We start from the raw sequence: 14,680 nt of genomic DNA on the forward strand, positions 1-14,680 counted from the left end.
TGAGTATGACGTGCAGGGGTGTTGACTAGATGTTTTTTTAAGAGAAGCTTCAAATTAGTTGAGAGAGTGCATTTTACTCCCTTGCTTGTCCATATTTCACGACGTGTGTGCCACTCTGAGAATAGATGGTAATTAGCAAGTGAAAGAGAGAGAAAATACATGAGTCAAAACCACTGGCGCGATCATGAAAAATCCATGAGGTGCTGTTGTTGTCTTTCCATTCTTTCATCCAGAGTGTAAGAGCTCTTCGTCTGCGGTTATTTGAATTTATCGTGTTGTGGAGACCGCATGATGTATATCAATTAAAGACCCTATTAGGCAGGGCTGGGCAACTGCGGTCCTTGAGGGCCGCTGTGCTAGATGTTTTAGATGTTTTTATCCTCCAACAAACCTGATTCCAATAATCCAAATCATTATCCGGCTTCTGAAGATCTTGCAGATGAGCTGATCACTGGAATCAGGTGTGTTGGAAGATGGAAACATCTAAAACATGCGGCACAGCGCCCCTCAAGGACCGCAGTTGCCCACCTCTGTTTCTACATAACTAGAACTATATCCTGTATAAATAAGAGATTGAACAATTGACTGGCTTGGCTATTTTGAGCCACTCATTGTTGGGCACGAGTGCGTGCATCAGACAGCGAAAGATGAAAAAGCGACGAGGGTAGGAATGTTTAAATTTTTTCGAGTCCGAAGTGAAAACCAGAGATTAGATGGCATCTTCCGCCTGGTTTTTCTGCTTTCAAGCACCTCGTGGCTGGAGATGGGTACAGAGCCCATGTACTAAATTATTATTATTATTATTATTTTTATTGTTAAAGGCTGCAGCAACGATAAGCTCCGCCCATAATGGTTAACGGTCCTGGAGAAATTACTCAAATTCATTCATGATTGATTTATGCTATTTTTATTTTCCTTTTTCCTCTGTGATCTAATTTCTAACTAGCAATATATTTAATATACAGTAATTTTCAAAGTAGAATTTTACAATTCCGCGGCTCATTTTGAATGCTACGAGGAGTTAAGTTTTACTAACGTACACTCACAAGGCTCAAGATGGCATCCGTAAACATTGAGTTAGCTATGTTGCTACGGTTAGCATCTGAGCATTTCACTCTCCAGGCCTCTCTTATTGATTTACACTCAATCCAACTGTTACACTAATGTATTTACTTGGCGCCATGACGCAACTGCAAAGGTTTTCAACGGATGATAAAAACAAGTAGCTCACCACTGCTGACCGCAGCGTCGGTGCTCCGAGTGATTGGCAATCATGGCGGAAAGACTGAAATAGTCTAAATTGTGGTTGCATTCCGCAAAAACTGTTGATGGTGATGACACACATCGCAACATGCGTAATCAATCATTAAAGCGTGGGTGAAACAGCAGCAAGCTTAACAAACCTTTTAGAAAATGTGCTATATCACCTCACAGAAGCGCAAGAACACCAGCCTTGTTGTGCAATACCATTTTACTGTTTCACAAAATAATTGTTAATGTTCATGTTAATTTAATGCTTAAAATCATCGAATTATTTTTTTTCTATAAAAAATAATTTTGATTTATTTATTTTACATTACCGTTGTATTTGCAAGACAAGTTCATTTATGTAAATAAAATAAATAAATAAATAAAGCAGTTAAAATTCAAATTTTTGTTTTGGGGTTTTTCAAAACAAACAAAACCATCAAATACGGATAAAAATACTGTTGAAGCAGCAGACTGATGAGCGGCATCATTAAGAGTACGGTAGTAGAATCGTTCAAATTCTGGGGGGGATCCCAAGTCATTACCAGGCCAGCTGCAAGTGTCCTGGGTTGTCCCCTGGCGGGACACCTCAGTGTGTGGAGGAGAAGTGGATCCACTCTGAGTCTGATTCTGTATACTTGAAAATTCTTGTATTCAATTCAACGTGTGTTTAATTTAGAAAACCTTTATTTTCACTTCACAGGGACGTTCGCTCTAAGATTCAGGGTCGGGTTAATACTTACTTGCCGGTGTGCATGAAAAGCTAACACAATATCCTCAGAGTATGTGCCTTGAATATTTTGCATTCCAACCATGCCTGTCACACTACAATTGACAATTGCTTTAGACCTGTTACGAATGGAGCTGCTACATGCATAAGAACAACCCATTCTGTTTAGAAAAACGAAAATATTAAAGCCGTTTCAAAGGTGCAGCGCAGGTAGACCGACGGCTTTCTTATTCTTTTTGGTATTCTCTTTGGTGTCTGTCTTTACCACTGTCCTCTGAATAGATCAGCCTATGAGGTTTCAGTCTCCTTCATCAATCACCGAGATGATTCTGTGAGAAAGGAGAGATAAAAAGCCAACTGGAGCCTGTCAGGGCCATGTGAGCAGAGGACGCCAATGCCTCATTTAGACAGCAGGTCTGAAGTGGCTGCTTCCCCAGACAGGAGGACAAGAAAGAGTTCACCTGCATTAAATAAAAAGTTTTGCTTGTGTAGTCGCAAAAAGAGATGCGAGAGGACAGCAAGCATCACTCTGATCTTGTTGAGATGGATACAAGTGAGATTAAGACTGACAAAAGGACAAAGTCACACAGTCCTCTCAACTCGAGTGCATTCAGAGGACATTCGTCTCTGAGAATGCTTTCTGGTGAGCAAATTCAGGATACGTTTTTTTTTTTTTTTTTTTTTCATAAGGTGTGCTACCTCTTAGAAACAATTTAAAAGTTTGATTGATTTTTTTTTCCCACTCTCGTCTGGTGATTTTGTTGTCTTCATTTACAACGCAGCGTGGAAGATGGTGAAATAAAAACATCTTGGCTGAAAATCGGCTTCACCATAGCAACACTATTGATCAAGCCTCCTGGGTCTTCAGAGAAATCCATCGCTCATGTCAATTCCGCCAGTATTAAGAGTTCAGCAGCTACTCATGTCTTCGATAGGCATTTAGGGTCAGGCCGTTAAATCTACGATCCCTATTTTGCTTCCTTGATGGTGCACTTACTCCAAGGGGGAGTCACTGAATGACCTCATGATAAGCATTGAGACAAAAACTGCAAGTGTGTTAGAAGCGGACAGCTCAGGGAGTTGTCATCGCCAGCATGCTCCAACTGTAAAGCAGGAGATTTACAATAAAAGTTCATTCAGAGTTTATTAGCATTGGACCTATACAGTAAAGCCCAAAATGATTCATACCATGGACAGATTTAGAATTAGTAAGTGATCTCGCTTTTTGTTTGTTGAATGTTTTCTGTCTGGGGGGGGTGCTGCATTGGAGGAATATTCACCATGCATGATATTTTGCAAGTTTTTTAAAATATGTTCATACTCTTTACAATTTAATGAAACAAAGCAATTTGCATCGTTTAACGCACCTCACAAGTGATGTTTTCAAAAAGATTGATGACAACTGTTCAGAAAGAGCCAAGGAATCATACGACTCAACTTTCAATTTTAGAACATGTGGAAGTGTATGAATATTTTGGGACAATAAACTTTTTGGTCTGATTGTTTAAAAAAAAGAAGTTATTTTTTTATTTTCTTGATCATCTCTAACTCACAGTAAAGACATATTTTCAACAAGCACAAATTCACTTGAACTCAAAATTTGTCCAGAGTATGACTTATTTTGGGTTTAACTGTGTATATAATGTTTTTATACTCATTGAAATAGTCGCGGTAACCGACTGGTTAGCACGATGGCCTAATAGAGCAGAAGACATGGAGATCGACTTTGGCTTTCCTGTGTGGATTTTGCATGTTCTCCCCGTGCCTACGCGGGTTTTCTCTGGGTACTCCGGTTTCATCCCACATTCCAAAAACATGCACGCCAGGTTGATTGGACACTCGAAATTGCTCCTAGGTATGTGTGTGAGCGCGGATGGTTGTTCGTCTTTGAGTGACCTGTGATTTGCTGGCAACCAGCTCAGGGTGTACCCCCCCACTGCCCAAAGACAACTGGGATAGGCTCCAGCACCCCTGCGACCCTCGTGAGGAGAAGCGGAACAGATAATGGATGGATGAAATAGTCAACAAAAGTGAGTTCCACTTTTGGCTTCATTCTCCAATATTACAAAAATACCATACTGGTATGCCTGGGCATGTGCCCTTTAAGGCTTTCCTTGCAATCATTTGATATGTGACTGTATTTCACTTGAGAAAACTCCAAGAAACAAAACATGACATGACATGAGTATGAACAAACCCTATGAGAGCAGAGCTAAAGTAAGGGGGAATAAATTAAAACCATGCATGGCACTCGCCTTTCAAGTCATATGTTAATGTTTCATAGAGGCATCAAAGTATAACTTGAGGCTTTTACCAGCTTCAAATTATTTTTTTTTTAAATGTATTTTCCAAGTGAGTGGATGATAACCAGGCCAGGTTCACAGCTGTGATTTGAATCCTCTGCCTAATTGTCCAGTCAATGGAGCCACAAAACCCCAGAGGATGAATGACTGTGGTGGACTTGGCCGGAAAAAAAAAAGACAGTGGAGCTAAAAGCATGTTAAGCACTATGATAGTCACTTTGCGCGAAACAGCTATTTGCAGTCGAGCCCATCATCCTATTTCTAATTGAACAGAAAGAGTTACAGTGAGCAGCAACGGCAAGGGGCTCTATTTTCATGACCAGTGAGAATCCAAAGCGGACGATTTACATATGTATTTACTTAAATTTAAATAATTTCGCAAGCCGTCTGATGTAAAATAGGGCAGTTTGCGCCGTTGTGGGCGGGAACACAGACGACTCCTTTTATCGCCAATTAAAGCGGCTCATCTCTTTCCTCATTGATGTAGCGCCATCACATCTCGTATGGAGATTAGTATTGTCACTGCACTTGACCCGTTTGGCAACAGACAATCAGAGAGGGTAGGTAGAGTCTTTAAATAAGATGGTGATGACTACAGGCAACTTACATATGTTCACAGACCTTTGCCCCTAATCAAATTCACCCAAAATGCATCAAGACTAGAGGAGCCACGATTTAGACTCGGTTGGAGCAGGCATAACTTTTGACTGACTTTCTGCCATGCGTATCTTCAAGGTTGCACCCTCGCGAGGTCAAAAAGCCCAACACGGCATAGCGGCTGCCAAATTGGCAAACAGATGCAGAGAGACTTGTGCATGCACAAAAACCAAAAGTCAACATTTCCGCATGCGGCATCTACAAAAATTTTAACAATCTAGAAAGTTGTAAAAGTACAAAGTTGACCAGTAATATTTAAAAATTCCCTTTTGCTTTAAAAAATGGTTTGTGCTTTGCAGCTGAGACACGAGCACCAGCGGCGAATGCTCTCAATCACGTCATGGAGAGTGAATATGTAAGTGTCCCATTCTTTATGTGACACATTGCTTACTTTTTACACAATACCAACACATTAATTCCATTAATAGGCTGTTTTTTATTTGCCGCATTTACTGTTTGATCAAGTTTTTAGGTTAGAGTTATTTATCGCTTACATTTTTTTTTTTTTTTTTTTTTGTTTGTTTTTTTACCAGGAACCATTACAGGTGGTCAAACAGTAGACGTACTAAACACTATTTGTCTTTATTCAGTGAAATGAGAGAAACAAGCTTTTGTAATGTGTTAGTGTTCATATAAAGGCCAATAGTGCTGCTTTTGTCTAGCTAACTGACGTGTGTGAGAGAGTAGGTGTGTGTACAAAGAGACAGACGGTAGCCTCATGAATATATATATATATGTATATATAAATTTCAACTAGTGTGTGCACAAGTCTGTGCATTTGCATCAGCATCCGTGTGATATTTCAAGCCATTAGATATTTTGTTATATGGAGATGTGTTTTAAATAATTAATCCGCTGTACTGGAGCCCTGCTGCGGTTCTCATTCCACTGCAGCAGCGCACACTCTCAGCCAACAGGCATAAGAGATATGCTCACACAAACAAACGCTAACGCTCTTTGAAATCACTGGTGCAAACTCATTTCATTTACTTGCAATGATAGCGCCTAGTTAGGGTGCCAACATTTCAACTGAAAATTGACACGTGTGAGCCTCCGTTAGCAAGTTGATAGAAACAAGGTAGAATACCCATAAATCAAAGCAATGTCGTTGAAAATATTTCATTAAAAAAAAGATCTGCAGCCTTTCTGTTCAAGAGGCCCTTGTAATCATGTGCAATTACATGAAGTACAGCTGAGTATGACTAAATCTTTTTCAGATATGAATTTTACAAATAGTCTGAAAGTAAAGTAAATGAAGAGATGAGGCCAGTAGTTGCTTGGAGAGATCCCTGCAGCGCTTCCGTTGTCATTTCCCAACAAACGCAACATGCTGGGCTCAACTAATCATCAATCATCTTTGATTGAAGGGGGGTTGGATTAAACGTGACCGAACCCAAGTGTTCCGCGGTACAAAATGTCTAAAAGACAGCCTCAAACGACCAGCATGTCACATTGCAGACAAATAATATAGGCAGATTTTAGTGCACTCATAAAAAAGCAACATAAAAAACAACCAATTCTCCCTTCTGCAAGGGAGGGACTCTACATTTTACCTTTTTACCGCATTTCCAAATTAAAGCAGGGAGAAATTAACTTGTACCATTAATCTTCGAAACACCATTACTGGATGTCAGTACCATTAGCTATGGTATGCTAATGTTGTTCTTTCACAGAATAGACTTTCATTTATCTGAGTGTTAAACGTTCTCTTGATGCAACCCTCAGCGCATTTCTCGTTGATGAATCGAGCACAGCGGTGCCTTGAGACAGGCGGCACCCGACTTGGGAATTTTTCAAGATACGAGCTATTTTTTTTGCTTTGACTTGCGAGCAAAAAGTGAATCCACAAATTCTGTATGGTGGCGGTAAACTCAACTCAACTCGTTCAATAATGGATTGCACCTCGACTATCAAACTAAACAAATAACAACGACAATTACACCGTGTGCATCTAAAACATCCACACGACTTTGCTCTCCGCTAGCTTAATGCCAATACAAGGCAAAATGGCATCTCTGTGGTGGTGTTACAACGCTTCAAGCAAAGGATATTTGAACACATGTGGGCAGGCAACATAACAAGAGGCACAAGCATATATTCTTTATCTTCTGCCAAAAAATGACAAACATGATAGTAGTTGTGAAAGTCTTCTTTGTTTGTGTCTTCATACATGCATTACACGGGTGGGTTTTAAGTTTCGAATGTGGTCACAAAACAAATTGAACTTGTATCTCAAGACACCTCAGTATTTCTTAATACTTTACTTTAGAATCTTGTGTGAGACAACACTGCCCGACTTTTACTGTCAACTCAGGTGCCAGCGAATAATAATGATGACCAGAGAGCCGAAAATAATAACAGCAAAAAAAGAACATTTTATGTGTATAATAAAGAATAAAGAATAACGTGTTTGTGCAAACACCGCTTTATAGTTGTTTTGGACTACGTAGCTCTTTTGATGAGACTACCTGGTAATTAGTAGTCTCGTCGTATTGTATTGTATAGCACTGTATTGTATAAGAGAAATTTCCACCTCGGAATAACTATGTGATTATGAAATAATCACTTGTTACAGCGTTTATTTGTGCTGAACTTATGTATCAAAAAAAGTTTCAGGACTTTATTATGACAATTGTATTTTATGAAATTTATCAAATGAATACAATATAATAATATGGAATAACATCAGTCTAACTTGAAAAACATGTTCACCTGAAAGTTTTGACTTCCATCTATGCACATAACTTCTCAAATCATCTGCTTATAAAAACAATTTCGAAATGTGCTGCAAGTCGAATGAAAAATTTCAAGGCAGAGAATTTTGCAGACATATCAAAGTGGGCTCTGACATCCCAATAATTCATCACTGTGTATGTTGCTGCTTTTGATCATCTTTATGTATGAACGTGATAAATATCTGTCATGTTAACAAGTTTTTTTCTGCTTTTCTCCTCTCTCAGCGCAAGAAAAAAAACGATCCTGTTTGCCTAAACATATAATTCGAATCAACTCAGAAAGGTCTGTTCGACCCTAATGAGAAGAAGCAGGACAGAAAACGGATGGTTGGAAGGATGGATGGATGGGTTGTTTTTTTGTTATTATCAAGCTGCTGTCGCCCCTTGCAGTCTCCCCAGAGGAAAGTGCACCTTACGCTTGCTGTTTCTCATTCGCTCAGTCGCCCATTACGACATAAGATGGGGTGACTCAAAAGTAATCCCTTATTAAAAAGTACTTATTATTCTTGTAACTTCTTGTCACTTTTAGTCTTTGTTCTTTAAGAATTATTTTCAAGAAATAAGGAAATTTTGTTTTAGCATTAGGTTTTATTTTAATTGCAATTGGGGCACTGGAATTCTACAGCAGTTTTCTGAGCCGTCCAGTAAATCGTAATAATTATTTCTAAAGAGGTGCCTTGAGAAACAAGTTGTTTAATTACGTGTTCACTCTCGTACCTCAAATGTCATCTTTCTTTATTGAAATAAATGGAAATCTCATTAATCGGTTCGAGCCCAGTTGAAAAAAATACATAAAAATACTACCTAAAATTTTTAAAAATCATTATATATCATCTCCTTCACACATGGCTCATTCTTGTGACATTCAGTCGATCATGGGGACCGAGTCGGCCGTGAACAATGAAAATCGGTGTGTAATTGACGCCCATTGAAATGATTTGGGAAAAGAAACATTCAACATATATTTTCCACAAAGAACAGGAGGAAATGGGTGGGGTAATACAAAAAAAGAAATATCAACAGATATTTTTAAAATATTACAAAAAAATTGAAAACAAACCCACGAATATGTGAATACATCCACGGGTGCCAAAATGTGAGCATGCAGGGTTGAATCTACAGATACTATATACTGTACTGGAGGCTCAGCTTTTCTCTCACCTTCTCAGTATGGCTACTCTTTGTAGAGGATAAAGATTATATACCTGTGAGCATTGTTTTATCTTTTACATGTGTTGATCGACTGTTTGTTTTCATATATCTGTTATTTGAAGTGTAACAGCACGGCTACATAGATGCTAACTGCTAGCCCATCTATGGCGTTTTGCATCATGTGTTACCTGAGGCTATGTGGTTGTTTTTGTCGTGCAACGTCAAAGGTGTATGTCTAGATTGACCGCAAACTTCCGTTTAGCATGGCAACAAACATCTTTTGCCAAGTCAAAGAAGAAAAATCGTCCAATTGGTGGGAAAAAAATGGGGATTTACTCTTCAGTCACACTTGTTTTGACATTTACAACGTCATGCCTTTGTTTGCAGATTATGCAACCACCAATTTCCATGAAAACGGGTGGAGCATACCAAGGATAACGTTTTCTTTTTTTTGTTGTCATTGTCGGTTAAAACTTTCTGTCCTCTTTTTCAGAGCACAAGAATGAATCTTAATGACAAAATTTTGGCATCTGCAGAAAGTGATTATCTTGCAGGGAATAGATTTTGGTACTGGTCCAAACTACAGCATTGTCCGGCCTTGGTGGAGGTCAGTGCATTGCTGAGTGTCAATATTTTATGATAAGCATCTACTGTATGTCTCTACTCTCTTGCCACTCCGAGAATTATCTTGTGGATTCGGCCGTGCTTATAACGAGTCTGCCTGTCAGGGGCGATTCATCAGCACCTGAAGTGGGACTCCCAGCAACAGGAGCTGTTCTTTCAGCACCACCGTGGACAAGCAATACTCCTACAGTGTAAAGCAAGGCTGACCAAACTTTTGCCACTGAGGCTTCAAAACATGAGCTGTGTTGAAGGGAATGCGACAGATGTGGCGCTGACGGACGAGAGGTGTGTGTCTGTGCGTGTGCGTGCGTGTCTGTGCGTGTGCGTGCGTGCATGTAGTTAAACACCTGAGACGGACTGCCCACGCATTGTCATGTTGACGGCAATTGTTGATGTCAAAGACGCTGACTTCATCTTCTTCGTTGTCTAATTATTTAAATGTGCAGAGCTGCAACAGTTGTGTACACGGAAATGTTCCGCTTCTATGGGTTGTCTAAAAGGAATGTGCCAGTTTTGCAGCGAGACAGTGTGTAAGGGGCTATTGAACAATTACAATGACATTTTATTATGGTTTTGACCCATTCTTAAAAATAATTAAAATACTGTAGCTATGTCTGGCGGTCCAATAATTAATCAAGCAATTAATAACTAATCGGTAATCAATTAATTAAAAACAATTGTAATAATCAGTTAATGTCATGTAAATCATAATAAGACTTTGGCAAACATCTGCTTTTACTGTGGAAAACAACATTTTGGCTGATCTTACATGTTACGAATCAAACCAGTAACTGAATCACAATAAACTGGTGGAAATAAATAATAGTCACTTTAACTTAATACAGAAATCATCAATATTCACCGCCACAGTATGAATAACCTGCAAGTGAAATGCAGATGAACCCGAAGCATCCTCAGAAGTGGACATCAAACTAGTAGCCGTTCCTGGACATTAATCAGTAGCCACGAAGCATCACTCAGTTTCAAAAAGGTTGGCGAGAACAACATCAGTCCCATTCTTGTGATATTGTTTTTTTGGGTTTGTAATAATCACTTCATAAACAGTAATTGGTGAAAAAAATGATTTTGCTGCAATGCTTTGATATGAGTGCGCTTAATTTTCATTTTACAACATACTGTGTGCCGATATATTTTTCTTTTTAGAGAGCTGCAAACTGCCCTTAGCCAACTTTGTAGTTTGACGTTGGACCCTCTTGTGTATATTGAACGGGAAGATTGTGGCTAAAATGATAAATATGATTAGTATTGCAGTCAAGAAAGTTATAATGCTTAGTAATCACATTTGTGCATGTACAGTAATGTTTGGGAAAACATATTTTTTATTGTACTACATTTCAGCAAACCATTTTCAATGGAAAACGACACCCAAAGCAAGAAAAAATGATAAATAAAACAATTTTACCCTGATGCTCCTTATCTCCAATTTTTCTTCTCTTGACATGACTCACGCTCATCAGTTCACCGAGTGACTTTTGGTTCCCACTTGAAGGTCCACTTGCTTTTCATTTAGGCACCTACATGAAGCCTTCCCTATGTGTTTGCCACCTGGTGGTTGGGACACCACTAGTTGACAAAGTGCTTGATTAGACAAGCAGCAGAGCCTGCACTTTAAATGTAAATACCGCAGACAATCAGGTTAATTTATTCATGGCAGTCAAAATCTTGATCACGATTCAAATTTGATTCATCGCGTAGCCCTGGAAGTCACAACTTTTTCCAATCGAATCCACCAGAAATGAGAAAACAAATCAAACTGAACATCAAGATGGATGAATCCTTTTTAAGCACGTCTCTCTCGCACTTTGATGTTTTCTACCAGTGATTCCCAAAAGCTGTGCATTGCTCACATTGGTGAGTCATAAGAGAAATTATCCATCCATCCATTTTCTATACTGCTTCTCCTGATTAATGTTGTGGGTGACTTTCCCTCATCATCATCAATGTAATATGCAGAGACGCAATGAGGCATTGGGCCCCAAGCTGAAGAGGGCCACATCAATGGCACGGCTTAATTTAGAAACTGCAATGACAACACATTGGGAATCCCCCGCACAGGGCTCCTCACTAGCTGTTGCTCGCTAGGAGCTCGGTGGGGACCCTGAGAGATGGCCACTATCAACGACGCAACTGGATACCTCAGGAAACAATGCAATGATATGTCGGGATTCAGAATATCCCAAATTAGCACCATGAATAGCAAGCTTGATTGTGAATTTGTCATCCTGCAAATTTTGCACATTTGTTTGTTTGCTTTTTTTTGTTGTTGTTCATCTTTACAATGTGTGTAAAGTTTAGTCTGTGGGTTTGTAGTTAGTTTATTCATTTTCTATGTCAATTATAGTGGTGCCTTAAGATACAAGTTTAATTTATTCCATGACCAAACCACTCGTATCACAAACCATTTGAAATGTGGGATACGCCATTTTTTCTGGCTCAGCCTCCACCATTAAAAAATATTTATATATATTTGTAATGTAAAGAATGGTCCTCCATTACATTGTACTTTACAAAACAAAACTGCAGTAATGGCATAATTTAAAAAAATGTAAAAATATAATAGCTTTTTAGACATTTTCTACTTCATTTCAACTTACATTGTGCTGCTCCTTCCGCTGAGCACACCTTTGCCACCCAGGTGCAGCACAGTACAGACATACGGACGTACAGCAAAATGACTCAGGACATGCCTGCGAGTGTTATATTATTTTTCTTCATGTGTTGCGCCACCATTTGTGTTCAAATATCTGTTACTTAAAGTGTTATAACACTGCCACACTCATGCTATTCATTAGCCCATCTATGCTATTTCCCATTATGTTTTAGCATTAAGCTAGCACACTTCAGGGCAAATTTACGTTATGTAATGTTTTAAATACACGTAGTGTAATTCTCTTTGTTTTTATGTTTATTTTGACAGTAAACTGGGAGCGGGAAGAAATACATTGAATCCGCATTTTTGAAGATTTGACCACTATCTGCCGGAGTGCTACTTATTCTGAGTTGAGTTTTCTGCTATAGCATACAGCGCTTGTGCCTCGAGTAAGCCAAAAAGACGGGTCGTATTTCAAAGAAACTCATAGGTCCTTGTATCTCAAAGCACCACCTCTTTGCATATGCAGTGTCAAGAGTATATTATTTATTTAATTATTTTTTAAATAATTTATTTATTTATTGGGGGGGGGGTAGGGTGGCTACCATGGTCCGGGTGTAGAAACGTCCCTGTGTGGCTATACTTTTGTGGCATTTCTGTTCAGTTTGGTAGATTTGTCAAAAGTATAATGTGTACGGCGCCTCAAGAATGGTTGCAAAACCTCGTTTCTATGCGAAAATGTAGTTTTCACTTGCCTGGAAGAGGCGTAGGATGTTGGCAACCATGATCGATACCGAGCTCGCCGAGGCTCCGATGACTCCCACCACTTTTTCAGGCTTGACGAAGACCGGCGGCTCCCCGTTGGTGCACCTGACATCCGAGGTGTCCTTGGTGATGAGGGCCTGCACGAAAGTTAGAGACTGCTCCAGCGCGTAGGTATCCCTCGAACAAGTGTCCAGCACCCGGGCGCCAAGGGTAATGTTGGGCAAGAGTTGCTCGTCCTGGTTGATTTGGTCCAGCGCGTACATCATGGCTTCGAGCCGCTGGATGCCGTTCTCCTTCTTCAGGTCCCCGCACGGCGCGCTGTCCACCCCCCTGGCGTGTACCGGGAAAAGTCCTCCGAGGGTCAAGTCGCCCTCGGTCCGGATTGAATGCGGCGCGTACGTCTCCTGTGCCAGCACCACATCCAGTGCAGTCCGCATGAGGCAAAACAAGCCCAGCTCGGCGAATAGAACAGGACGAGCCATGTTTTCACTTGAAAGATCGACAGATGAAAGGTGCAATCACGAGAAGTTTTGTCAACGCGAAGTCATCGTGGCTCGCTCGTCACCGCGGAGGAGATTCAACAAGCTGGGCAAGACTGCAAGCTAGACGCGGTCCGTGACGGAGGCTCGCTGCGCCCATCGCCTCCTCGCTGCCAGCTTGTTGAATGGCGAAGCCTCTCGCGGAAATTCGATTCTAATAACACGACTCCGGTCGCGTCCAACTGGGTTCAAAACCCAAATAGGCTATCACGAAAAAACCAAATCAGCGCACGCAGTGAACAGCAGATGCGGTCAATACGAGAAGCTTCGCTCCTGCAGAAGTCGGTGACATTCTTGTTGTGGAGCAACTCGTGCACGGAGGTGCAACATCTCCTTCCCACTGGCTTCAGACAGCCGAGGGAGGGGGGGGGAGCAAGAAAGAGAAGACGAGTGCGCGGTTGCCTTGTCCACTTAGTGGCGGGAAAAGAAGAAAAAATGCAGCTAATTAAAGCTTTCCTCTGTCGCTGCAACCGGTCGTGAATGAGTCACAGCAAGGATTGAACAGTGTTGCAGCCCCCCTGTACTCCCCCCCCCTTTTTTCTGTTTCCCACGGAGGACGACACTTGGCTTGGCTGCGAGCGATTCAAAAGGCGAGTGTAGCCTGTCACTCCAGGGTTTTTAGAAAGTAAGCAAACAAGACGACGAGCTGAATAATTGCTCCTCGGAGAGCCCGCTCATCTCGACATGCAACGTCTCCGCACTTCCCCGCCCTCTTTTATTGCCACGCGAGCACGGAAAGTCGATTTAATGGTGACACGCAGCTCAGATCGTGATGTCGACTGCCGAGCAGCGATGACAATGAGAGCTTGCACTCGAGCTCCCCAAGTTTTTTCTATTCATAATGGTGTACCTTTAAAAGAGGAGTAAGGGAGGGGTGATTGGAGGGGGTCCAGCCTGGTCTCCAAGGCAACGCATTTTTCACAAGACATCCCTGATTCATCCTCCACAGTCCACACACACACAAACACAGAACAGAAGGAATTAACCACACCTTTAGGAGCAAGAAGCCCCTCACAAAACACCATCCTCACCAAAAACTGCACAGATGGTGCTTTTACAAACCTGACCGAGTTCCCGGCAATTTCATGCGCAAGCATTAGTCAGGGAGTTTCTTGGCAGAGCTGTCGCATTCTAAAAAGTAACTGTGTTATTCAAAGTAGAAAGCAAATCCAACATTTTTATTGCTAAGTTCTATTTAGTCAGTGTTTCCCAACCTGTATTGAGTCAGTAACCTTCCGGCAAATCTCATTGCGCACAACACAACCAAGCAAAAATATTGGAACACTGATGACCTCGTCTCCATTTCCTCACAAATC

General features: G+C 40.8%; 1 protein-coding gene across 1 annotated transcript in view; it reads right to left on the reverse strand.

The window, feature by feature from the left end:
- grm7 (glutamate metabotropic receptor 7) overlaps nt 1–14,138 on the reverse strand; it is a 118,218-nt gene extending 104,080 nt beyond the window's left edge. Inside the window, exon 1 of the mRNA XM_088290282.1 lies at nt 12,816–14,138. Coding sequence (XP_088146408.1) covers nt 12,816–13,307 — 492 coding nt within the window. The 5' untranslated portion in view covers nt 13,308–14,138. The remainder of the gene's footprint in view (nt 1–12,815) is intronic.
- Nucleotides 14,139–14,680: the final 542 nt, after the last annotated feature.

Source organism: Idiotropiscis lumnitzeri, chromosome 3, assembly GCF_059441095.1.
Source record: "Idiotropiscis lumnitzeri isolate Australia: NSW breed Sydney's pygmy pipehorse chromosome 3, RoL_Ilum_1.0, whole genome shotgun sequence".
Lineage (NCBI taxonomy): Eukaryota > Metazoa > Chordata > Actinopteri > Syngnathiformes > Syngnathidae > Idiotropiscis > Idiotropiscis lumnitzeri.